At 42.5% G+C, this 25,944-nt stretch overlaps 3 protein-coding genes across 6 annotated transcripts; 1 reads left to right on the top strand and 2 right to left on the bottom strand.

Moving 5' to 3' along the window:
* Positions 1 to 472: 472 nt before the first annotated feature.
* Positions 473 to 5,120, bottom strand: LOC111963834 (NSA2 ribosome biogenesis factor). Its single transcript, XM_023987383.2, has 6 exons — positions 4,969 to 5,120; positions 4,224 to 4,411; positions 3,757 to 3,907; positions 2,406 to 2,585; positions 1,881 to 2,073; positions 473 to 914 (listed from the first exon to the last, which is right to left on the bottom strand). The coding sequence occupies exons 1-6, from the start codon at positions 4,969 to 4,971 to the stop codon at positions 847 to 849; spliced, it is 783 nt and encodes a 260-aa protein (XP_023843151.1). The 5' UTR covers positions 4,972 to 5,120; the 3' UTR covers positions 473 to 846.
* A 238-nt stretch (positions 5,121 to 5,358) lies between these two features.
* On the top strand, positions 5,359 to 14,069 carry gfm2 (GTP dependent ribosome recycling factor mitochondrial 2). Of its 3 annotated transcripts, none has more exons than XM_023987381.2 (20): positions 5,359 to 5,695; positions 5,823 to 5,901; positions 6,000 to 6,045; positions 6,160 to 6,257; positions 6,417 to 6,542; positions 6,671 to 6,759; positions 6,959 to 7,047; positions 7,177 to 7,237; positions 7,360 to 7,545; positions 7,698 to 7,778; positions 7,993 to 8,141; positions 8,474 to 8,614; positions 8,874 to 8,973; positions 9,384 to 9,567; positions 9,725 to 9,801; positions 9,960 to 10,098; positions 10,213 to 10,404; positions 10,521 to 10,636; positions 11,404 to 11,586; positions 11,885 to 14,069. In XM_023987381.2, exons 1-20 carry the CDS (start codon positions 5,645 to 5,647, stop codon positions 12,011 to 12,013), a joined length of 2,316 nt encoding a protein of 771 aa, XP_023843149.1. In that variant the 5' UTR covers positions 5,359 to 5,644; the 3' UTR covers positions 12,014 to 14,069. The 3 variants fall into 3 exon arrangements, with proteins under 3 accessions (XP_023843149.1, XP_023843148.1, XP_023843150.1); XM_023987380.2 differs by having other exon boundaries at positions 5,359 to 5,704; XM_023987382.2 differs by lacking the exons at positions 5,359 to 5,695; positions 5,823 to 5,901; positions 6,000 to 6,045 and having other exon boundaries at positions 6,200 to 6,287.
* Positions 13,517 to 24,565, bottom strand: LOC111963832 (beta-hexosaminidase subunit beta). Of its 2 annotated transcripts, none has more exons than XM_023987378.2 (14): positions 24,256 to 24,565; positions 23,817 to 23,965; positions 23,049 to 23,114; positions 22,556 to 22,602; positions 22,147 to 22,257; positions 21,882 to 21,983; positions 21,437 to 21,569; positions 21,053 to 21,233; positions 20,593 to 20,679; positions 20,356 to 20,428; positions 16,801 to 16,981; positions 16,180 to 16,270; positions 15,950 to 16,054; positions 13,517 to 14,221 (listed from the first exon to the last, which is right to left on the bottom strand). In XM_023987378.2, the coding sequence occupies exons 1-14, from the start codon at positions 24,507 to 24,509 to the stop codon at positions 14,158 to 14,160; spliced, it is 1,644 nt and encodes a 547-aa protein (XP_023843146.1). In that variant the 5' UTR covers positions 24,510 to 24,565; the 3' UTR covers positions 13,517 to 14,157. The 2 variants fall into 2 exon arrangements, with proteins under 2 accessions (XP_023843146.1, XP_023843147.1); XM_023987379.2 differs by lacking the exon at positions 16,801 to 16,981 and adding an exon at positions 18,070 to 18,244 and having other exon boundaries at positions 24,256 to 24,564.
* Positions 24,566 to 25,944: the final 1,379 nt, after the last annotated feature.

Raw genomic sequence — 25,944 nt, 5'->3', positions numbered from 1 at the left:
ACAAATACATGTGTATATAAGTGTAAAAGATCCCTACATGCGCTAAAAACAGCTGTATTACATTTAAGTAATTTAGCAGACGCTCTTATGGCAAAGTGCCTTGCTCAACAGCAGGTACCTAGTTGGCTCGGGGATTTGAACCAGCAACCTCTTGGTAACTGGCCCAACGCTCTTAAACGCTAGGCTACCTGCCGCCCTGTATATTAGCGTAGCACAGCCCTACATACAATACAGGTGTATAAGACCTGTACTCCAGTAGATGAGCATCAGTATCACTGCTGGGTATCACATCCGTCTCAAACTGTGGCTCCACTGTGTTGGCCTGCTCTGAGTTGTGGAGGGGACCCCTTTCTCACGTTAATAGCGCCATCATTTTTTAAGTTTACTGCTCTTTCAAGTAATCTGATCAGTTTTGACGCCCCCCCCTAAAAACACTGGAAACTTCTCAGAGCAGTCAAAAACAATCAGAAAACWATTTATATAACAAATTTATGACAAAAGCACAACCCCTTATATTTAAAGCATGTTTTAGTATTTAGTTACAAGACACCTTGTTGCAAAATACCGCATCTGATCTTTTCTGTGTTTTCTTGAAGTTCTCCACGGCTGAACACACATGGTTTATACCCAGAGGTTCCAGTGTTCCTGGTCTGGTCTGTTATTCCATGGCAGCCATAGCTCTGGCTGTATGTTACAGGCACAGTCTGTATTSATGGGGTCGTTTCCCGGACACAGATTAAGTCTAGTCCCGGACTATAAAAACARMGGAAAATCTCCATTAAATTKTTTTTAGTCCAGGATTTGGCTTCATCTGTGTCCAGGGAACCGTCRCATAGAGTTCTTAATTTACACCAGCAGTACAGCATTYATGCAGCCATCGTTCTCTGGGTTATTCGTCACCTGGGCGTATTTACCTGAAGAGAAGAGAAATAAATYAGACATTTTAAATCACTACACTTCAGAAGGTGAATAAGGCTGTGTCTACACTTGACTTCATGGACTTGACTTCCACATGTGACTTCTGCTATCAGAATACAAAGATCACATTGAAAAGACATGTCTAGACACACAAAAGTCTCTTTGTGGTCTGACTGTGTTCAGATCGAGCTGACCACTTCAGAAGGTGGTCAGAGATGCATTGTGTGTGGATTTCTCCTCAGTCTGGATGCAATCAGGCTTCCGAAAAAGCATACCGTGGGCAATGTCATCAGCACTCCTCCCACAAGTCTCCAGAAAACGTGTGTTTTGGGACCGAGAGGCACCCTTTCAATATAGCGTTGGAGGAAATACGTTCCTAGCGTGTAAGGAATACGTTTGCTGGCCTCATAAATGCTAGGAAAAGCAGCCAAAAAATGCTCAGCATATGTGGGAACTCCTTCAAGACTGTTGGAAAATCATTCATCATAATATGCCAAGAGTGTGCAAAGCTGTCATCAAGGCAAAGGGTGTCTACTTTGAAGAATCTCAAATATAATATATTTTGTTTAACACTTTTTTGGTTACTACATGTTTCCATGTGTTCTTTCATAGTTTTTATGTCTTCACTATTATTCTACAATGTAGAAAATAGTAAAAATAAAGAAAAACCCTGGAATMAGTAGGTGTGTCCAAACMTTTGACTGGTACTGTGTACACAGATGTAGCCTAGTAGTGTACTAATTTGTATTTATTTTTAACCTTTATTTAACTARGCAAGTCAGTTAAGAACAAATTCTTATTTACAATGACATCCTACTAAGAAGCATGTTTAATYGAGAATCTCCATAGAAAGTGCTTTTTAGTCTAGGKCTAGGCTTAATCTGTGGCCGGGAAACTGTCCCATACTGATCCAGATGAKTATCAATAGACATAGACATTTGAGAGGATAGGAGATATCTCACCCCAGATGACCTTTCCCCCCTGCGTGACCAGGCCCAGCTCGCTGACGTTGACCTCTACCACGGTTCCCTTGGTGATGACCCCCAGAGTGGTGTAAAGGGGTGACGAGGGATTCTTCTTCACCCCCAGAATAGGCAGACAGAACGTGGCCTTCAGCTCCGGGTGGGTCACATGGGCCTTCTTGAACCGTAGACCCTGGAGAGAGGGAAGGGCAGACGATGGTGGGACATTTATTTCAGGTAATTTAGGTTGTTCACCTCCTCAAACCCGCAGGAGGAAGTTTGTGAATGACCTATGCTCCCCAAAGAGCAAGTAAGTCAAGTAAGTCAATTTAGGTTGTTTTACCTAATTTAGTTGATTAAACTGGTTGTAACTAAGTCTCTCTAGATAGTCTGCTAAATGACAAAACTGTAGTCAAAGTTAAACTGATGTTCACAGCGATAACGAGTGTGTTTACAGATCAGAGTTTCAATCCAACACTGCTATATACACTGTATGCTAGTGAGTCGTGTTTCTTTCCTCCTTACCATGGGTCTGATGAAGCGTTCATATTTGGGAGGCTTGCGGGTGAAGTTGTCGCCTACGAAGCACACTTTGGTGACCATCCTCTTCCAGGCCTTCTTCTGCCTCTTGCCCGTACGGATGACTTTGAGCACCTCCGTCTCCCCTTGGGCTCGAACCTTGGGCAGGGGCACCTCCCATTTACCCTACAGGGAGAAACACAAGATTAGATCAGAGAATAMAGCAGGACACCTGTTTTTAACTAAACTGGCTCTGTGCTTTGCACACTTAGGGCCGATTTCATTGAAAGTGCATGTTAATCCAGGACTAGTTTTAATGGGAGCGCGGGAAAACAGTCTACAGTATTACATTGACATTTGAAACAATTAATCTGACAATAGCAGACATGCCAACCGTGAATCATTTTTATGAGTACCATTTCAACGCCGCAGTGGCAATCCCGGCCCTGCGGACCTCACGCGTGCAACACTGCTCAAATCATAGGCAAATGCACCTTTGTTTTGCCTAATAATGACGTTGGCAGAAGACTGGCTCAGTAGGAATGGCAGGCTATAGACTGTTATAGGTCCGGATGGGGTCAGTCAACTCCCCCCTCAGGAAGTTGGAGCAATTGGCTGTATTTTTTAAAATTTATTTTAACTGTAACTGCCATTTCCTGAAACCTAGAGATCAAGAACGGATGAATTAACGTAGGTCTACAAATCTGTAACAGTCTAACATAACTCTGTGAAAGACGATATTAGCGGAACAGCTCTCTCTGCCATGTCTGTTTACATCCACGCAGCGACGCGCACTGAACTACCGCAACACTGCACATTTCTTTGCACGTCAATGCGCTCGCACCTACTACCGTTGCGGAGATCATAGCATGTGCAGGCAAGAAAGTGTTCTCGCTTAGTTGACTAAATGCTGTAGCTAACTACCTTAGTCACAATGATGCCTTAGCTAAGGAGCTAACTACGAAATAATAGTGCTTGACTAATACACCATTTCCCCCCTCCATTTTCCCTACCCTTTTTCCTCACACATCAGTGGTACCAACGGAAAAAGTGGAGATCTGCCATCCAGCTCGAGGGAGGAAAAATAGTACTACGACTACGGGGGACGGGCCGGAGCAGAGAACTAGAGATTTTTTTCCTCCTAGCCCAAGTTCTCTTGATTGGCTCAGTTTTTCGTACCAGAGTACTTTGACCTCAAATTGTTTGCATGGTACGCAAAATGCATGCAGGTTGGCAATAGATTAACCTAGGMGTTGTTCCCTTTTATATGAGATCATATGGCCAGACACTTACCTGTCTTCAGTGAGACATGGTGGAGAAAACACAAACTAATAAAAGAAAGGCATTGAATACTCACAGCCTTCTCCTTCCTCTTCTGTTTGATCATGTTGGAGAGGATCTTGGCGCGGGACTGTCCCTCTCTGTCGAGCAGGTAGGCTGGTACTGCTCCCTCGGGAGTCTTGTCATCGTTCTTCTGCTTGGTCTTCCTCTGCTCGTGCATCTTGAGGCTGTGGTAAGACAAGTGGTGTTGGCACCAATAGGTCAACAAACGTTTTGGATTGGTGGCAATGGCATATGCCGTTTCAATCAACATTTTGACAACAACAGTTACTAGAGGATGTCTTAATTACAATGTCATAACCAAGGAGTTCATTTAAAAATAGGACATTAAACCTGTTATATCTATCATGTCCCTGAACCTAAATCCTAAGAGTCAACACTCTTCACTCTATAAAAGGAGACCATTGGTTGATCTACTGTAGTGTGCTACACTACTATACTACTGTAGTGTGTACTACTCATCTATGTTTATACTGTACTTACGTCTTTTTCATCTGGATCTTCTCAGAGTGCCTCTGTTTGTGGTAGAGTTTGGCCTTCAGACCAATCATCTTCCTGGCTTTGTGTGAGCGCTCGTGGGCCTCACGGCTCTCCTTCTTCCTCTTCCTCTCCTGGTGGTCCAGGCGTTGGCCATGGCGCTTGCGATGTAACTCAATGTGCTCGTTCTGGGGCTGGGGTAGGAGGCACATTTTAATAGTTTCTTTAAGGCTTTCTGAACGTATTAAGTCAACAAACATCAGAAATAATGAATGATTTCTGTACATTAATTTCCAAGGTGGGCTTAAAATCCTTAAAATGTGTTTGGCATGACAGCGCTAACATACGTGGGACCAGTCAAGTATATAGCTGACAGATTAGCCAGCTACGTAAACTAAGGTAATATCAAAACAATTCAGACCAGCGGGCGTATTCTTAATAATTTSGGTCAAATAAATGAACTATAACGTTAATTTATTGGCCCTTATGTACTTGAAACAATTCCGTGGTTTTAAATCCAGAGCAGTTTGACCAACATAACGAATTCTAGACACTGCATGTGGTCYGATAGATGCAATTCAACCAATAATTGTCTTTTGACAGGTCTCCCATCACAATGTCAAAAGACAATTCTTGGTTGAATAGCAGCTAGTAGTCGGATGTCTGCCACATGTTGCTAGCCAACTTCGTATGCTAGGTTTCCATATCAAATTATGTGTTATAAAGAACGTGAAATATGTGGATATCTTACCATTTTGTGTATTGAATGTTACGTATTCAGATACAATACTTATTTGATCGAATTTGTTGTTTCAAATTTGGATTATTTTCGTTGTTTTGGCTAGAGGCTTGGGTCGTTGGTGTTGTTTTCCGAAGCCAATATTTTAGAGGAAGTATGTAATGGGAGTGTCCGCTTAAACAAATTCCGGAATGAAACCAGGTACGAGAGTTCCTGAGCAGTCCCGTTGRATATTTATTAGTAATTCGTAGTAAGTTGATCAAATCATTATCAAAACAATTCAGCACGGTTTTACTATTTATTAAAATAGTCAGAACTATTAAACTATAAATACACATTTATTTTAAAAGTCTAAGCCGGAACTTAAATTCAGACAGAACTGCTGCTTGGGGTGTATTTTGAAGATGCACTTTATAAGAAAAGCGTGAATCGACGTGGATACATATTATTATAATTTTTTGTTGATAATTCGAGATAATTAATACGTTACACTGATTTTGATTATTGTTCTCGGGAGGCGCGGCATTTAGAGAATGTGTTTACCTTATTTGACAGCCAGTTCAATGCCAACAGGGTTTATGGTTGATGAATGACATTCACACAGAGCAGTCGACATTGCCCTGTCCATGTCAAGACTGTCTACAATATTTTCACTGGAATACGTTTGTAAGCCCGAAGCAGGTTGAAGATGCGACTTCGGGCTGTCCTGGGAATAGGCATTGGGACGTTCAGTGTCCAGGTTGGGGGAGTAAGATTTACATTTCACGGACAAACATGGTTAAAAGGCTGTGTACTGTTGGCTATTTGTCACTAGTCGCTACTGTTTTCTATGGATAATGTGTATTGCTCTGTGTTGGGTTGCGTAGGGTAAAAGTCTACTGAAGAATGGACCACAGACGTGCAGGTGGAGATTACAAGGAAGAAGACCGTCCAGCTTTTTGCCAGGTATATMACATGTCCCATTCCCATATTAGACTGAACTTTGATGATCTCTCAGTGCTTTTGTAATACAAATTCGTAAGTTTTTATTTAATATCCCATAGATGATGTCAAATCCCCACGAGCTGTGGTCAATCCAGATATATCGAAGTAAGTGTTAAAACTAGCTCTAGTCCAGGTTTATTACTACTCTATAGCCTACTTCATGGTCCTTGGTAGCCCCTTTTAATATCAGATGTAATAATCACTATTGTTTGTCCCCAGAATCCGGAACATTGGCATCATGGCACACATAGATGCAGGGAAGACCACCACCACCGAGAGAATGCTGTATTACTCTGGATACACCAGGGCCTTGGGAGGTGTGTAGGAGGGGATTGGGATAGACATGGGTAAGGGGATGCGCGGGTTGGGGTCAGTAATTCAATTTCAATTCCACGTCCTCTGCTAGCTTTTTCCTGCATTGTTTAACAGAGTCCCAAGCTAGCAACTCAATTTATCTCTCTTTTCTTGTTTCCCAGATGTTGATGACGGGGACACTGTGACAGACTTCATGGTTCAGGAGAGGGAGCGGGGAATCACCATACAGTCTGCTGCAGTCACCTTCGACTGGAAAAAGCACAGGATCAACCTCATAGATACGCCAGGTACAGAGCCAGTCGCATTCAATAAATCGRGCAAAAACACAAACACAAATCCTATAGACAGGCAACCCTGGCACAAAATCAACCCATAGACCCTCCATAGTACAACACTGTGTGGGTGGGTGTTTCAGGACATGTTGACTTTACTCTGGAGGTGGAGCGAGCCCTGCGTGTGTTGGATGGGGCGGTGGCTGTGTTTGATGCCTCTGCTGGCGTTGAGGTGAGTCAAGCCCTGATACCATGCCATATTCCCACCCTGTACTGAAATAGGCCTATGCATCTCTGTTTATCTGACTATTGTCTGTAGAAAAAGATAGTAATTGAAGTGACCTAGAATCGAGGTGTTGATTGTATTGTAAATGTGTGTGTTAGTGACTTGGTATGGCTGTGTGTTGTGTTATGTCTTGCGATATCACCAGGCTCAGACTCTGACAGTGTGGCGGCAGGCTGAGAAACATCATGTACCCTGTATCTGTTTCCTGAACAAGATGGACAAGCCTGGGGCCAGGTAAAACAACCAGCATCACATAGTGACTCCCTTCTGTTGTAACCAGACATATATCTTCATGCTTGCTGTTAGGATTTGGGACTACAGTGTTCATTTTGATAAAAKAWWWWWTMTTTTTGTTCTATATAGTTTACACTTTTCCATTGAGAGCATAAAGAAGAAACTGAAAGCCAATCCTGTGCTCCTCCAGGTAGACAACACTCTCAATAGGCCTTCTATGTATTTTACATTGTTCAGCTTCCCTGCTGTGATAATGCCTCCATATCAAATGACATACATTACAGTATAAATGAGAAACAACCGGTTACACAGATTCCAATTGGCAGCGGGAAGAGCTTCACAGGATTGATTGACTTGATTACCAACCAGCAAATGACGTGGCGGGTGAAATCCAGAGCAGAGGATGGCCGTGTCTTTGAGACCAAATCCCTCAGCCAATCAGATGACCCGGAACTTCTTCAGGACGCTATGGAGGCCAGAGCAGCTCTGATAGAACAGGTACAGGAAATGACATAATCATGCCAACTGTCATCGAGTGCTTATTTTTATGCTATTGCTGATAGCTTATATCGCTATAAAAACACAAGTATAGTAAAAACATGTGTAAATGCTATGTGTCATCGTTGGCGTTTGCATTTTTTCCTTGACAGGTTGCTGATCTGGATGATGAGTTTGCGGAGCTGTTACTTGGAGGTTACGGTGAAAATTTTGATGCGGTACCTCCTGCCAAAGTAAGCAATATTTATCTCAGGTAAAATATCATTATACCACACAACAAGGGCCAACATCTTACCAGAAACCACTCTATGGAAAGAGGAAGCCCAGCAGGAGGAAGTGGTATTTGACCCAGGCTTGTGTTCACAATTTGATCTTTGTGTTTTAGCAGTAGGACTGGGTTCTGCATGTGGTATTGTGTGTGTATCTGGTGTATTGTGTATTCTCCAGCTCCAGGAGGCAGTGCGGAGGGTGACTCTGGCACGTAAAGGAGTCCCTGTGCTTTGTGGGAGCTCTCTGAGGAACAAAGGTGTTCAGCCTCTCATGGACGCCATCACAGCCTACCTCCCTGCCCCCAACGAGAGGCACCACGACCTAGTGTGAGTACGTCCCCCAACCTCTAGCTCTAACCAGAACTCCATCACAGCCTATCTCCTCGCCCCAAACAGGAGGCACCATGGTATGAGTAACATTTAACCTTTACCTTGCGCAGAGTCAACAATATGTGTTATCCGTAATAGCCCACACTGCTCTAACCCCAATAGGACTTTTCTATAACATTATTTTGTGGGATACCTAACCAAAATGTAATTCAATCTGATCCATATCATTGGGCTGAAGCCACTACTCTTTTCTACCACATATATCAGTCAGGGATTTATTCTTGYATCAGACCCAGTTTGATTCGGTTTGGTCTATTCCCTTCACACAGGCGTTGGTACCAGGATGACCTGTGTGCCCTGGCCTTCAAYGTGGTGCATGACAAGCAGCGAGGTCCTCTGGTGTTTGTGAGGATCTACTCTGGGACCATGAAGCCCCAGTCTGCTGTCCTCAACATCAACAGGAACAACACGTACGTAGGTCCATCACCATCCCACTACTACCCAATACCTGCTTACTGCTACAGCAGCTTGCTGAATGGGATTCAATTCATGCTAATCAATGAATTAACTCTGTATCTCTTAAGGTTTTGTTGCATTGGGTATAACTCAGTCGGAGCCCTCTAAAATGGTGCATCTTACAAATTCTCAGGRTGTGCCAATAAACTCAAGTACTGTTAGTTTTCTAATTACTGTGCTTGTCATTTTGAATTCCACTGGTTTCCACTGTAGAGAGAGGATGAGTCGGCTGCTGCTGCCATTTGCTGACCAGCATGTGGAGATACCTTCRCTGACTGCAGGAAACATTGCACTCTGTGTGGGCCTCAAGCAGGTAGGCCTCTTTGAGAGAATACCTGTTTTGGATTTTTTTAACCTTTATTTAACTTGGCAAGTCAGTTAAGAACAAATTCTTATTTACAATGACGGCCTAGGAACAGTGGGTTAACTGTCTTGTTCAGGGGCAGAATGACAGATTTTTACCTTGTCAGCTCGGGGATTCAATCTAGCAACTTTCCGGTTACTAGTTCAACGCTCTAACCACTAGGCTACCTGCCGCCCCATAAATTGGAATTGAAAACACATCCGTTCTCAGTAAAGAGCAATATGTTTTTGAAACTGAAACATTGTTTTGAATCTGTTGGGTGACAGTGGCTTGGCAATTAAACCAAACACTTTCACTTCCAAGCAATCTTTCATTATGTTTACAAAAAATCCCTCTCCCATTCCCTCTCTCTCTCTCAGACAGTGACAGGGGACACTATTGTGTCCTCCAAGGCCTCGGCAGCGGCCGCGGTCCGGCGGGCCCAGAAGGAGGGGGAGGGGAAGAGGGGTGGYGAGCAGGCCAGTCTGGTGCTGGCTGGAGTGGAGGTCCCCGAGCCTGTCTTCTTCTGCTCCATAGAACCCCCCACTATGTCTAYACAGGCAGGTCAGTGTCCCTGCAGCCATTACTAAGCATGGGATCCCTGCTCAAATCCCCTCATACCGTGCACTGTTCTACAGGCTTGTTTGAGCCACCTGGCCTAAAACTCTTGTAACACTGTTATAACAACCTATGAATGTTATTATCCTCTGTTTTCTATTAGATCTGGAGAATGCCCTGACCTGCCTCCAGAGAGAAGACCCTAGCCTGAAGGTCAGGGTAGATTCAGACTCTGGACAGGTAATACCACCTGTACAGGAGGAACATGTATGATTGATTAATTGCTTGGTTGAAAGTGTTGATTGATTGAATGAATGTTAGCTAGCTAGCATATAATATTAGACTAATAAAATATGCAACATCTGTTTTAATGGTGTGTGTACCGTCTCCTCTGCCAGACCATTCTGTGCGGAATGGGAGAGCTGCACATTGAGATCCTCCATGATCGGATCAGGAGAGAGTACGGCATCGAGACCCACCTGGGACCTCTACAGGTGGCCTACAGGGAGACCATCCTCCAATCAGTGGCCACCACAGGTATAGTATGCCAATCAGTACGGAGGAGGAAACCATATTTTCCAATCAGTGTAGATCGTACTGATTCTCCTTATTCTGATTCCTGATTGTGCTTCCTGCTTGTGTGTGTTTCAGACACGCTGGACCGTACAGTTGGGGAGAGGAGACACATGGTGACTGTGAGCGTGGCGGTCTTTCCCATCACGGACTCCTCCTCCTCCTCGCTCACTTCCTGTGAAATCACCTACGATGAGGAAGTGGAGGAGCAGCTGTCCCCTGACGTCAGGGACGCCGTGGAGAACGGAGTAAACAGCTCTTATCTCCAAGGTAACGACATCACACCGACCAGATTATGGAAGAAGGCCCCCATTTCCGATGAGTCTTGTACTGTTACAGCCCCTATTCTGATACTCAATAAGTGCATTATGTGCTCACTCTCCCAGGTCCGTTGCTTGGTTACCCGGTCCAGGGCGTGTCCACTATGATCCAGAGTGTGAGCATGGAGCCGGGGACGTCTCTAGCTATGTTGTCTGCCTGCGTGTCCCGCTGTATGCTCAAGGTACATCAACACRTGCACATGATAGTGTTGTGTACACAATGTGAGATGATCTCTGCCTATGTACTGTAGTCTTGTGATGGCTCTGTGAGTGTCGATAGAAGGAGAAAGGCATTAGCGATATGGGTTTCTTTACGCTGCTGCTACTCGCTCTATGCATAGTCTCTTTACCTCTACTTACATGTACATATTACCTCGACTAACCTGTACCCCCCGCACATTGACTCGGCACCAGTACACCCTGTATATAGCCTCGTTATTGTTATTTTATTGTTACTCTTTTATTTTTGTATTTGTTATTTATTAAATATTTTTTTAACTCTTATTTTTCTTAATTGCACTGTTGGTTAAGGACTTTTAAGTAAGCAAYCACCTGTTGTATTCGGCGGATGTGACAAATAACATTTGATTTGATAGTAATACTACGCTAGTAACAGTGACCCTAGTTCTATTTCTCATATTATTACTAATACTACGCTAGTAACGAAAACCTATTTCTCAATATTATTACTAATACTACGCTAGTAACAGTGACCCTATTTCTCATATTATTACTAATACTCGCTAGTAACAGTGACCCTATTTCTCATATTTACTAATACTACGCTAGTAACAGTGACCCTATTTCTCATATTATTACTAATACTACGCTAGTAACAGTGACCCTATTTCTCATATTATTACTAATACTACGCTAGTAACAGTGACCCTTTCTTCTCATATTATTACTTATACTACGCTAGTAACAGTGTTGTCTCTGTCCCCTGTAGGCTCTGAGGCAGGCGGGGGGGCAGGTGCTGGAGCCTGTGATGTCACTGGAGGTGACGGTGGGGGAGGAGCACCTGAGCTCTGTGCTGGGTGACCTGGCTCAGAGACGAGGGGCCATCCGGGACATCCAGAGTCGCCATGACAGCAAGGTGCTGCTGGCAACCGCGCCCCTGGCTGAGATGATGGTAGGTTGGTTCAATGTTGCCGTGGAAACCTCCTGTAGTGACAGGGCAGACAACACCACCAATATAGTATAAAAGTGCTTTTTAAAAAAAAATTAGTTTCGCTATTTCTGTTTTGTACATTTCTCATCGTCTTGTTGCTAGCGAATCAAGTCCGCTGCTAGAGAATGGCGCATAATTTTCAGCATATTCTAAATGCATCTTAGCTGAATAATATACTGTATCAGAGTCAAAAGGTGACACTGCAGTATCCCTCCATTACCAGATTGTAATGGATCTAATCTTTCCTCCTCTGTTTCAGGGCTACTCCACCGCCCTGCGAACTCTGACCTCTGGCAACGCCACCTTCTCCCTCCAGCTGGACATCTATGAGGCCATGAACCCCCAACACCAGAATGCCCTGCTCAACAAGATGGCTGGCCTCGCCTGATGACATCACGCAGAGACAGAAGAGGAATTCTGGGAAATGTAAGCCAGCAGGAATGTCCATTTACAGTGTCTTCAGAAACTAMTCATGTTGTAACAGACTGAATTCAAAATGGATTAAATATATTTTTCTCTCACCCATCTACATACAATACACCATAATGACAAAGTGAAAACATGTTTTTAGAAATTTTAGTCAATTTATTGATAAATACAGGAATATCTGATTTACATAAGTATTCACACCTGTAAGTCAATACTTTGTAGAATTACCTTTGGCAGCGATTACAGCTGTGAGTCTTTCTGGGTAAGTCTCTTAAGAGCTTTCCAAAGCTGGATTGTGCAACATTTGCCCATTATTCTTTTCAAAATTCTTCAAGCTCTGTCAAATTGGTTGTTCATCATTGCTAAACAACCATATTCAGGTCTTGCCATAGATTTTCAAGTAGATTTAAGTCAAACCCGTAACTCGGCCACTCAGGAACATTCACTGTCTTCTTGGTAAGCAACCCCAGTGTCYATTTGGCCTTGTTTTTTAGGTTATTGTCCTGCTGAAAGGTGAATTAATCTCCCAGTGTCTGCTGGAAAGCAGACGGAACCAAGTTTTCCTCTATGCTTGAAGAAAATGGACAGTGGTACTCAGTATGTGTTGTATTGGACTTGCCGCAAACATAACACGTTGTATTCAGGACAAAAGCCGTGCCACATTTTTTGCAGTATTACTTTAGTGAAGGTTTCTTAAAAATATTTATATATAACATGCACCCAGGGGGGGCCCCAGGACCYAGTTTGGGAAACCCTAATTTCGTGCCTTGTTGCAAATGTTTCCTTTTCACTTTTGTCAGTTAGGTTAGTATTGTGGTTTAACAACAATGATGTTGAGCCGTCCTCAGTTTTCTCCCATCAAACGCTTAACTGTTTTTATGTCACCATTGGCCTTAATGGTGAAATTAGTGGTTTCCTTCTTCTCCGGCAACCGAGTTAGGAAGGACGCCTGTATCTTTGTAGTGACTGGGTGTATTGATACACCATCCAAAGTCTAATTAATAACTTCACCATGCTCAAAGGGATATTTGTCTGCTTTTGAAAAAATACATGTCCTACTCTGCAAGGCATTGGAAAACCTACCTGGTCTTTGTGGTTAAATCTGTTTGAAATTCACTGCTTGACTGAGGAATTACAGATAATTATATGTGTGGGGTATAGAGATGGGGTAGTCATTCAAAAACTGTTAAACAGGGGCTCCCGAGTGACACAGTGCAAGAGGCGTCACTACAGTCCCTGGTTTGAATCCAGGCTGTATCACATCCGGTCGCGATTGGGAGTCCCATAGGGCGGTGCACAATTCGCCCAGCATCATCCGGGTTTAGCAGTCATTGTAAATAAGAATTGGTTCTTAACCGACTTGCCTACTTCAAGGTTAAATGAAAACAGTATTGCACACGGAGTCCATGCAACATATGAAAATCTTTCCTCCTGAACTTTAGGCTTGCCATAACAAATGGGATTGAATCAAGACATTTCATATTTTAATTTCAAAAAACATAATTCCACTTTGACATTATGGGCCAGTGACATCTCAATTTAATCAATTTTAAATGCAGGCTGTGATACAATGTGGAAAAAGTCTATGAGTACTTTCTGAAGGCACTATATATATATATATATATATATACATACTCCTGTGAGGGTGTTTGCTGTGCAAACATGAAAATCGGGTCAAGAACATGCATGTGGGCATTCAGTACTTCTGTTGGACATATTGTAGAAGTGGCGGTATCAGTCATTAAATGTATAAAAGATTATAGTGATAATGTGTAATTTCCATGAATCGGTAAACTGCGTCGCACTTCGGGTGTCCATCACTATAGTGTTTACACACACACAATTCTGCAAGTTTATTTTAATTCATACAAACATTAATATAAAAAGGTGTTCCTACACACAATCAATTTGTGACATTGATTGGAATGAGGATTGTTCTGAGAAACAATTTTTAAAAAGGCAGAATTTGGCTCATATCAGTGCATCAATAAAGTCATGAAGACAATCAAGTTTGATTTGTGTTAAAATTGTGCAATATTTTTTTCTTTCTCCCATTGCTGTTAACGCTGCTTCTCAGGTTGTAGCCCCACAGTGGCTGTCAGCTCATACCCCTTTGTACTCATGTGCACAGTAACCTGTAAACAGAGGCTCAGCTGGTATACCACGCCTAGTAGAGCAAGAGAAGACAGAGATGGAGTGAGAGGGGAGAGAAAAGACAGGAAGAAAGAGGGTGTTACCATATTGTAGTCATGGCCAAAAGCTTTGGGAATGACACAAATATACATTTTCAAAGTCTGCTGCCTCAGTTTGTATGATGGCAATTTGGAATGTTATGAGGAGTGATCATATGAATTAAAATGAATTGTGAAGTCCCTCTTTGCCATGCAAATGAACTGAATCCCCCCCAAAACATTTCCACTGCATTTCAGCCCTGCCACAAAAGGACCAGCTGACATGTCAGTGATTCTCTCATTAACACAGGTGTGAGTGTTGATGAGGACAAGGCTGGAGATCACTCTGTCATGCTGATTGAGTTCAAATAACAGACTGGAAGCTTCAAAAGGAGGGTGGTGCTTGGAATCATTGTTCTTACTCTGTCAAACATGGTTACCTGCAAGGAAACACGTGCCGTCATCATTGCTTTGCACAAAAAGGGCTTCACAGGCAAGGATATTTCTGCCAGCAAGATTGCACCTAAATCAACCATTTATCGGATCATCAAGAACTTCAAAGAGAGCAGTTCAATTGTTGTGAAGAAGGCTTCAGGATGCCCAAGAAAGTCCAGTAAGCGCCAGAACCGTCTCCTAAAGTTGATTCAGCTGCAGGCTCGGGCACCACCAGTACAGAGCTTGCTCAGGAATGGCAGCAGGCAGGTGTGAGTGCATCTGCACGCACAGTGAGGCGAAGACTTTTGGAGGATGGCCTGGTGTCAAGAAGGGCAGCAAAGAAGCCACCTTCTCTCCAGGAAAAACATCAGTGACAGACTGATATTCTGCAAAAGGTACAGGGATTGGACTGCTGAGGACTGGGGTAAAGTCATTTTCTCTGATGAATCCCCTTTCCGATTGTTTGGGGCATCCGGAAAAAAAAGCTTGTCCGGAGAAGACAAGGTGAGCGCTACCATCAGTCCTGTGTCATGCCAACAGTAAAGCAACCTGAGACCATTCATGTGTGGGGTTGCTTCTCAGCCAAGGGAGTGGGCTCACTCACAATTTMSCCWAAGAACACAGRCATGAATAAAGAATGGTARCAACACATCCTRCGAGAGCAACTTCTRCCAACCATCCAGGAACAGTTTGGTGARGAACAATGCCTTTTCCAGCATGATGGAGCACCTTGCCATWAGGCAAAAGTGATAACTAAGTGGCTRGGGGAACAAAACATCYATATTTTGGGTCCATGGCCAGGAAACTCCCRAGACCTTAATCCCATTGAGAACTTGTGGTCAATCCTCAAGAGGCGGGTGGACAAACAAAAACCCACAAATTCTGACAAACTCCAAGCATTGATTATGCAAGAATAGGCTGCTATCAGTCAGGATATGGCCCAGAAGTTAATTGACAGCCTGCCAGGGCGGATTGCAGAGGTTTTGAAAAAGAAGGGTCAACACTGCAAATATTAACTCTTTGCATCAACTTCATGTAATTGTCAATAAAAGCCTTTAACACTTATGAAATGCTTGTAATTATACTTCAGTATTCCATAGTAACATCTGCCAAAAATATCTAAAGACACTGAAGCAGKAAACTTTGTGGAAATTAATATTTGTGTCATTCTCAAAACTTTTGGCCACGACTGTATACTTGAGTCAAGAGATTTTTTGCACCAATTCTTAGAASGGGGGCGCACCACAGAATGAAATAGAACAGTACGTTTCTCTATGGGGGCGACTTACTGGACCATGCGACAGCGGTGCTGGATCAGACGACTATAAGCATCGTTTATGTCTTTCACATCCTTGCCACTCCACAACCGCTCCCCCACAGCACTGGCACGGGGCCTGGGGATAGGAGAGAAACATCTTCACAGACTAACATTACAGACAGTGCAGTGTAAAATGGATAGAGAGGAAAGGTATCTTCTAATAGATTTTAAAAAAAACATTTGGGTTTGTCTGCAGCGTACCAGAGTCTGGGGGTCAGGTTGGTAGCGTCCACGTATTCCCCCCACAGACAGGCCTCTCCCCCGACCACCAGCTTCTTCTGAGCATCTGTGCCTGGGTTCACAAGGTKAAATGTAATTCAGGGGTCAGGAGGCAATCACATGGAAAAGTTTCTGTATGCCCATTTCTGCATTTAATCTTTAAAATGATGGGAATGGAGTTATTCTGTGTTATTCATTCTACTACTTCAGTCAACAGGGTTGCACTTATAGTAAGTTGCACAGAAATAAAAAAGGCATGACCATCGGATCACAAGACAGAAGTGGATGGCTTTTGGCACGGAAGGCGTTTTCCCTGTTCGGGCTCAGAGCAGGTGGGTTGGACCTTAGACCTGTGTCATACGAGTCAGCTATCAATTTAGAACAGCATGGGCAGGGCAAAGTCTTCCTTTATCACAAACAATAAAAAGTCAATGTATTGGTCCTTGCTGCCCTAATGTAAATATACAGTGAGGTATCGCGATAAGCGGCGCGACCAGTAAAATATAAAACTAAAAACGCAAACCTTAAAAATCACACAGCAAAGAGTAGTATTTTTTTCAGAAATAAAGCATCTGTCTAAAGTGGCCAGATAGAGACACACACCATTAAAGTCCTGTGGGTCTGCCTTGTAAGCGGCCTGCCAGTCTTGGCCGTAGGAGATGCGGTTCAGGTACCAGGGTGTGGAGAGCAGGGCCTGGTAGCCTGATGCTGTGACCCTTGCCATCTCAGCCTGGTACTGCTGCTGGTTGCCTTTCCACACGTGGATTAGCGTGTCAGCCTTCAGCTACATACAGTAGACACACATGCAACATGTGATTGAGGAGTATCCTTAGTATTTAGGTGTATTAGTASTYCTTAGTGTAGAGTAGTATTTTTTTMGGGGGGGTAGGGGTGAAGAAACTTAAAAAGAAGAAAGAATATGCCACAGGAGAGCCCTCCGTGGATAAGCGTGCCTCTGGGTACATTCAAGACGCAAAACGTTGTAGAGAAGAAATTGAAGCTGTCCCCCTGCAAGATGCTTCCAGCGAGGTGGTTTTCAACGCATGGGTGTTTCTCTCTTCATGGTGGGGCATCACAAAACAAAATGGAGTAAAGTTCTGAAGTTGGCTGCATTTGTAAGGTTTCACGTCAACTTCTTGCTTWCAAATGTTCAACATGTTACAGTGTTGCTGATCTTGAATGTACCCCGAAATAAGAGCAGCGCTGTGAAGCCATGAATCATGTACGCCAAGTGAACATGCAAGAGTTGTCAGGGCTAGTATCTGGAAGGCCTAACGCGCTGCAGCAAGCAACAACAATCAAATCAAGAAGTTCAATGTTACAGTACAAACGAGACAGACATAGGCCTCAACCTAGACCAGAACCAAAATGAATACCAAGCAAAAGGCAATGTACAGCCCTAACTAGTTTACCCAACAACAATCTCTATCTCTACCATGAACCAAAGCTGGATACAAAAAAGTAGTTTGTCAGGTTTACCGTGTGCTGGTCAAAAAAAAAAAAAAAAAACTTTCCAACAAGAACCATGTCTCTGTACACTACGACTTTGGTCCAGAGAGCAGATGTTTCAATATGATACAGCGGTGCAATATTCAAGTGCAGACCTGTTGAATGAAGTCATTCAAATTTGAAAGGACAATTTTTGCATTTTCAACCGTGGCATGTTAGGCCAAAACTCAGAGCTATTCCAGATCTCCTAGAACCCGGTCCTCTTTTCTTTTTTTTCTTCTTTTTTTAACACGATGTGATTATTAAAACACTATTTGATGATTACATATTTTTTTTATTAAGATCCCCATTAGCCGACGCCATAACGTCAGCTAATCTTACTGGGGCCCAACAAAAGGGAGGTGTCTGATGAAGACAACTGACCATTGAAGCTGAGCGGCTCGACCTTGTAGTACTTCTGCCAGTCCTGTCCGTAACTAATGTAATCTAGGTACCAGGGGGCGGAGAGGATGGTGGTGAAGCCCGCCTCCGTCACCTTCTGAAGCTCCTCTTCAAACTTGTTCCCCATCCACACATGCACTACTGTGTTTGACTTCAGCTGCAAGTATTACACTGATTTGTTACTCAGAAAACATGTTTATTATTTGCGGATGTGGTGGTCAGACATTGGTTAGAAATAATTGATTCTAATACTTTGAGCGCTTGCTTGAGTCTGCCTGGAGTGCCAGGTGGGCGGGATTTGCAGTTCTGGGACTTTTCTATTGGTTTATTAAGTCAGGCAAGCTCAAACAGGCACAGATAAATACATTTTTTCAGTATTTGAAACCCAGGTCTGGTGGTGGTTAGGAGATAGTATTAGCTTTTACTTTGTTACTCTAACAGGGGGGGGGAAAATATATATATATATATATATATATATGAGCCAAGCCATGAAGCCACATGCACTACTATGTAAATACCAGGTAAGAAGTGAATAAGGTACAGTTGCAGTCGGAAGTTCACATACACCCTAGCCAAATACATTTAAACTCAGTTTCACACAATTCCTGACATTTAATCCTAGTTAAAATTCCCTGTCTTAGGTCAGTTAGGATCACCACTTTATTTTAAGAATGTGAAGTGTCAGAATAATAGTAGAGAGAACGATTTKTTTCAGCTTTTATTTCTTTCATCACATTCCCAGTGGCTCAGAAGTTTACATACACTTAATTAGTATTTGATAGCGTTGCCTTTAAATTGTTTAACTTGGGTCAAACGTTTCAGATAGCCTTCCACAAGCTTCCCACAATAAGTTGGGTGAATTTTGGCCCATTCTTCCTGACAGAGCTGGTGTAACTGAGTCAGGTTTGTAGGCCTCCTTGCTCACACATGCTTTTTCAGTTCTGCCCACAAATTTTCTAAAGGATTGAGGTCAGGGCTTTGTGATGGCCACTCCAATACCTTGACTTTGTTGTCCTTAAGCCATTTTGTCATTGTCCATTTGGAAGACCCATTTGCGACCAAGCTTTAACTTCCTGACTGATGTCTTGAGATGTTGCTTCAATATATCCACATAATTTTACTTCTTCATGATGCCATCTATTTTGTGAAGTACAGCAGTCCCTCCTGCAGCAAAGAACCCCCACAACATGATGCTGCCACCAACGTGCTTCACGGTTGGGATGGTGTTCTTGGGCTTGCAAGCCTCCCCCTTTTTCCTTCAAACATAACAATGGTCATTATGGCCAAACAGTTATATTTTTATTTCATCAGACCAGAGGACAGTTCTCCAAAAAGTACGATCTTTGTCGCCATGTAAAGTGGCAAACCGTAGTCTGGCTTTTTTATGGCGGTTTTGGAGCAGTGGCTTCTTCCTTGCTGAGCGGCCTTTCAGGTTATGTCAATATAGGACTCGTTTTACTGTGGATATAGATACTTTTGTACCTGTTTCCTCCAGCATCTTCACAAGGTCCTTTGCTGTTGTTCTGGGATTGATTTGCACTTTTCYCACCAAAGTGCGTTCATCTCTAGGAGACAGAACGCAACTCCTTCCAGAGCGGTATGACGGCTGCGTGGTCCCATGGTGTTTATACTTGCGTACTATTGTTTGTACAGATGAACGTGGTATCTTCAGGCATTTGGAAATTGCTCCCAAGGATGAACCAGACTTGTGGAGGTCTACAATTTTTTTCCTGAGGTCTTGGCTGATTTCTTTTGATTTTCCCATAATGTCAAGCAAAGAAGCACTGAGTTTGAAGGTAGGCCTTGAAATACATCCACACCTCCAATTGACTCAAATGATGTCAATTAGCGTATCTGAAGCTTCTAAAGCCATGACATCATTTTCTGGAATTTTCCAAGCTGTTTAAAGGCACATTCAACTTACTTTATGTAAACTTCTGACCCACTGGAATTGTGATAGTGAATTATAAGAGAAATAATCTGTCTTTAAACAATTGTTGGAAAAATTACTTGTGTCATGCACAAAGTAGATGTCCTAACCGACTTGCCAAAACTATAGTTTGTTAACAGGAAATTTGTGGTGTGGTTGAAAAACGAGTTTTAATGACTCCAACCTAAGTGTATGTAACCTTCGACTTCAACTATAACTGAAGATATTTTGAYCATAGAAATATTAGAATTTTACTTCAGAAAATGTGTCTGATTTCTAAATATCAGAGAGGCTGCTTTTCTCTCTGCCTGTGCTAATAAATGCTGCTGCTCTGTTACCTTAACTCCATTGTCAATCACCTCCTGCCAGATCATGTAGCCCTTGTTAGTAGTGGTGACAATATCCAAGAGCCTATCACGTGACAGAAAGTAACCACATGAAAATATGAATAATTAATCMTCGGACAATGGAGTGGGACATTTGTAGAATATGCGGAAGTTACTGCGTTTTTTAGGTTGGCCGAATGACTTATCATTTTTTTCACTTTAAGGCCATGTCTAACTGAAYCCACACACCTCTGAATGTAGAAAGACTCCAGCTTGCTGTAGTCCGTCCCAAAGCCTTGCTGCGCCATGAACTTCTGGATGTCTGGGTTGGACTTCCTGTGGATCACAGAGGCATAAAGTAGAGTGTTTTTATTGATGTGCTTGATGTTGGCGGAGACAGCCTACAGTACTGTTTTGATTTCATTTCCATTGACMGTCAAACAAGCCAGAGTCACATGGCTGTTGACAATTGTGGTCATATACTGTACCTTTGTAGTGGATAAGGAGTCTGTGGGTCAGTTGCTGCTGAATATTTAGACTTTGATTAAGTCACTTTTGAAAGAAATATCTGCTAGGGTCTACTAGCAWTGACTTATATGTGGTTGTTTCTCCCTGCTAAACGTAGTTGTTATATGCACCGATTGCCAGTCACCCTGGATAAGAGTGTCTGCTAAATTACAAATATAAAATGTCCTTATAAGCCTCTCACCAGCAGCTGAAGTCAACCTCYTCTCCTCCTAGATGGATGTAGGCATCAGGGAACACTGTGCTGACCTCCTTGAAGAACATGGCCATGAAGTCATAGGTGGTGTTGAGGATAGGGTTGACCGGTCCAAACGAGCCAGAGGGGCTGGCTCCAGAGTAACAGGGGGTCAGTAGGTCCTTCTGGCCTGGAAAGGGGGCATGAGAGAGGAGCAGATAAAACCAASGCAATATCAGGTAGCTGCATATTTCACTTCAATTCTTACAAAAAATATTATGAAAATGTGCATGTCTAAAAGGACAGAAGACTACCCTGACCGCCTAGAAATGAACCCCTTGATACAGCCGGAAGACTTTCATCTGAAATAGCCCTAAGTGACCCCACACTCACCTTTGCCCCATGACTGAGTGTGTCCAGGGGTGTCGAACTCAGAGACGACACGAATGCCCCTGAGGCGAGCAAACTCAATGATCATCTTCACGTCAGAGGGCGTGTACACATGCGTGTACGGGTGGTATGCTCCCTGCAGAACAACGATACATCAAAACAAAAGCTGTCATACACAAAGGGAATCATTATATACATATGGATATGCATTGAGTAGTTTAAGCCRTTACACGTTTACAACTTTGAAATGACTGATTTGGTGGAAGCAATACGGTGATAGATCCACCAAGACCACAAGGCTTGTGACGCTCCCACCATATACTTTTCAGCATATCATTTCTGCCATGTCACCTTTGCCCACCTGGTCTTTTCAGGTGTGTGAAAGCTGTAGGTATAGCAGCTGAAATGGGACCAGGCTATTGATAACAACGTCTGCCTYCCCACTCACCTGCTGGCTCAGCTGGGGGAAGGTACGGCTCATGTAGGGGAAGGATTGGTCATCTACTATGTGCCAGTGGAACACATTGAATTTGTTCCACGCCATTGCTTCCTGCGTGTGGGTAAGGGGAGAATGAGGTTATGATGATATTATGTTATGTAATGTTATGCCATTAATATACAAATTATTTTATCATATGGCCAAAGCAAACATTTAACCATAACAACAACAAAGTGAACTGAAATCAGAAATCGCATGTATCGTCCTCTCTAACCAGATTGGCTAAGATGACTTTGATGGGCAGGAAGTGACGAGAGCTGTCCAATAAGAGGCCTCGATGTGCAAACCGTGGAAAGTCCTGAATCTCTGTCCTATTGATGCTTTTCTGTGAAAATAAAACAAAGAAATTGAAAATGATCCATTAAAAAAAATAGAAGTATCATTGAATTATTTCTACAATTTAATCCATTTGATGAATACGGAGTCACTGAGGCAAAAACCACAATGTGGAATTGAAAATAGCTTGCTAAGTTGCTGGGAACTGAATTGCCAAATGCATTAGAATGACTTGGAATAGAGCTACAGTAAGTAAGTACTTCCTCAATCATGTGACTGGTGTTCAGACATGGGCGAGGCCTCCTTGTTTAACAAACTCTATTCATATGGCACTCATGTCAACTTACTGCTCCATATTCATCCTCATACACCAACTGGCTAAAAGTCTCCAGACCTGGTCATAAAAAGTGAGACACATAGACAATGATTAATCAACAGAATCACACAACAACCACAACAGGATTGTAAACACATGCTTTACAACACACTGTCAACCTCTTGGATATGTATATAGTCTCAAATCTAATCAAATKAAAGTTTATTGTAAACTGCATAGGATACAGTGTAGTGTTGTACACAGCACAATGAAATGCTTGCAAGCTTTCCTCTCAGTACGTAGGTATGAATTACAATATTTCCTGTAGCTTTCAAGATCTAGACACAAGATGCCATGCAACGCAACCACAGAAGTTGCACAAGCGTTATGAAAACAAGGGAAACGTTATAACAATATAGGTATGTAAATAGAGGAAGGCCTCACAGGTGTGACCAAACTTCTTTCACCAATATAAACATAGCAAAAAATGTGTGTGTGTATAGCATAAAAGCCATGACCCCTACCTCTCAGCGCGCCCCACACCTTAGGTGCTTTCAGCACAGCAACAGGAGAGTCCACCGAGAGTTCGTCTGTGGACAGGCAGCAGAAAGAAGACTGTCAATCCTATGTTGTTCTTTAAAAAAAAAAAAAATTGTACATCCGATAATGCCCACTGATTTAAAATGCATGCATATGTCACTGTTACCCATCTAGGTAAGTGGCTGTTTCTTCTTTGATGAGTAAGTAAATGCATGTTAGTTTCTCTTTTTTTTAGTTTGGGGCCTTAAAACACAGCTAAGACCAAACTTGCATGTGTACTACTGGTGTGCATTCATGAAACAGTAGTTTAGTGTCTTTACAACAATGATCCCGGTGGTCTTATGCCTACTGACCTATTATCTTCCAAGACATTCTAGGTAATCTTTCTCTCTCTGTCTACTACTGACGTAAGCTATACTGGCAGAATACCTTAATACCTTCCTAAACACTGATGTAGGATGACGAGACCCGGGCCTCAATCCCACTGGGAAGGCCGCTCGACTTTACTTGTGAAGACTCTGCTATTTGTGTTTACCCTGCTAGAGTCCCAACCTTGCAAACTTGGGTCTGAATTCAGAGAAAAAGCGCTGATCTCGGAGCAGGTCTCCCTGTACATATAATCGTATTCATTATGATCTAAAAGGGAAATCTGATCCTATATCAGCATACTCCGAGATGCTTGTTGGTGCTCTACGCCAGAACCTGGCGTAGAGCACCAACAAGGAAGACAAACATCATGTCAGGGCACTCACATGATTCGTCAGATGTCACACTGGGGTAGCTGTCACACTCCGAGTCAGCTGATGTGATCCACACCTGTAACTCAGACACATCAGAGGCAAATGCCTTCTTTTTGTTTTGCCCTTGCATTCTGGAAGTGGGGAATATGTATTCGTCATACCTGCAGGACAAGGAAGGAGGAACAAACCAGTTCATGTGACTATGTGGGGGAAAAATGGGMGAATTTCTATGCATAAAACACATTCAACAGTCACAGCTCTATTCAGCACATAGCCTACTTATGAAAAACGTTTTGACTTTTAAACTGTATTCAAATAAAAATGTACTAAAACGTGAATGATTTCAAATCTAACAGAGTCAACGCTAAACGAACATTGGCATTGCAGAATGCTGATGTAGGCTTGTCTTTGAAAATACGTAGGCGGCTATTCATTCACAATCACATATTACCTTCGATATGCATTTTGAAGAAGGCTGCAGCTCGCACCGGAAGACGATTCTTTCGCGTCAACTATCTGGAAACTAGCACCGCTGAGTTTGAATGCTACCGTTGACATTTTGACTTTCTGAGGCAACGGCCAGAGAGATCCATACTGAGAATCACCCAGAGTAGYCTCCTCGACATCATTATAACCATAATCTTGCGTTGCCCGGCAGACAACAACAGCAAGTAATAATGTTGTACACTTCAGCGTCGCGATCATMATGTACTACTGTATTGCCAACTACCAGTCAGCTGACAACTGGCGAGACAGTGGGGGTGTTTTGGTAATATAGCCTGGAGGGGGCGGGGCTTAAATCAATGCGGAAATGTTATCTAACAAATCAGAACATCTCATATTTATTTTTTATTGAGCCTAAACCGTAAAACAATATATCATGTGATGTATTCTTGAACGCATGTGTAATTGTTTGTTAAATTCATATATACATAAAGCAATTTATTCGTGTTATTTCTGAGAGTTAATAATGTCTTCAGTCAGATACCGAGGCTATTTATTGTAAATACTTACTAATGTCGAGAATATCTGCAGAAACACACCACTTTTTTAAAACTAGGCAAGTCAGTTAAGACCAAAATCTTATTTTCAATGACAGCCTATAAACAGTGGGTTAACTGCCTGTTCAGGGGCAGAAAGACAGCTCGGGGATTTGAACTTGCAATCTTTCGGTTTCTAGTCCAACGCTCTAACCACTACGATTCCCTGCCTCGGCGATGTTAATTTTCATAATTCTCTCATTCTCACCAGATGGACCGAAGACTTAGTGCCACAGAAATAAATTAGGGAACAACAACAATAAGCAAATGGACAAAATACACAAGAAGCAGGTTGAAAGGTAATCTTATGACGGTTCTTATGGTCACATATTACCGGCTGCCTAAACAAACGAATGCTCGATTTTCAGCTATAAAGACGTGTGACTCATTGCTCTTTGAACTTTGTAGGATCAACCCTCAAGCGTGAATTTTGGCCAACAAGTGGCGCTGTTGTCATTTAAATAAGTGATTCACAAAATCATTGGCGATGAAGTTTCCGTCTCATTTAGTTTTTCATATATTTCATATTTTCAATGATATGTACGATATTTAACTGTCTTAAACTTCTATTTTGTGTGTCTACGATATTGAAGTGCATCAACATCAACATCTTGCAATATAATATGTTTGGAATATTACATTACTCCTGGATGCATACCCAGGTGTTTGTACTTTGATACTGATTATAAGARGTCTTTCATTTTGCTTACAGAAAGAACTCTGATGGCCATGAACATAGTCTAACATGTATTTGTTAGGACACTGCAGAATATTGCATCACCTCATATTTGAATTTCTGATGCAAGGACATGTTCTTGTTTTCATGCTTTTGAGGGTTGATTCTACAAAGTTCAAAGAGGAAGGTGTCAAAAGCAGTTTTTCTGTGTTTGAATGGTGTTGGCATACCTCAACAACAGAATGGTGTGGGTGTATACTGGTCCATAAAAAATATAAACGACAAGTAAACAGGTGATTGGCCAGCTCAGCCAATGAGATGTCTCGACAAAAAAACATGATGTTCATTATTTATGAGGAAATAGCAGCATTTTTTAAAACATCTGTTTGAGATGCAAGTTTGAGGTGGGGTTTTTGAAGAGTTT

This window comes from Salvelinus sp. IW2-2015, linkage group LG5 (genome assembly GCF_002910315.2).
Source record: "Salvelinus sp. IW2-2015 linkage group LG5, ASM291031v2, whole genome shotgun sequence".
NCBI classification, from domain to species: Eukaryota; Metazoa; Chordata; class Actinopteri; order Salmoniformes; family Salmonidae; genus Salvelinus; species Salvelinus sp. IW2-2015.
This window is presented reverse-complemented; position numbering and strand designations above follow the sequence as displayed.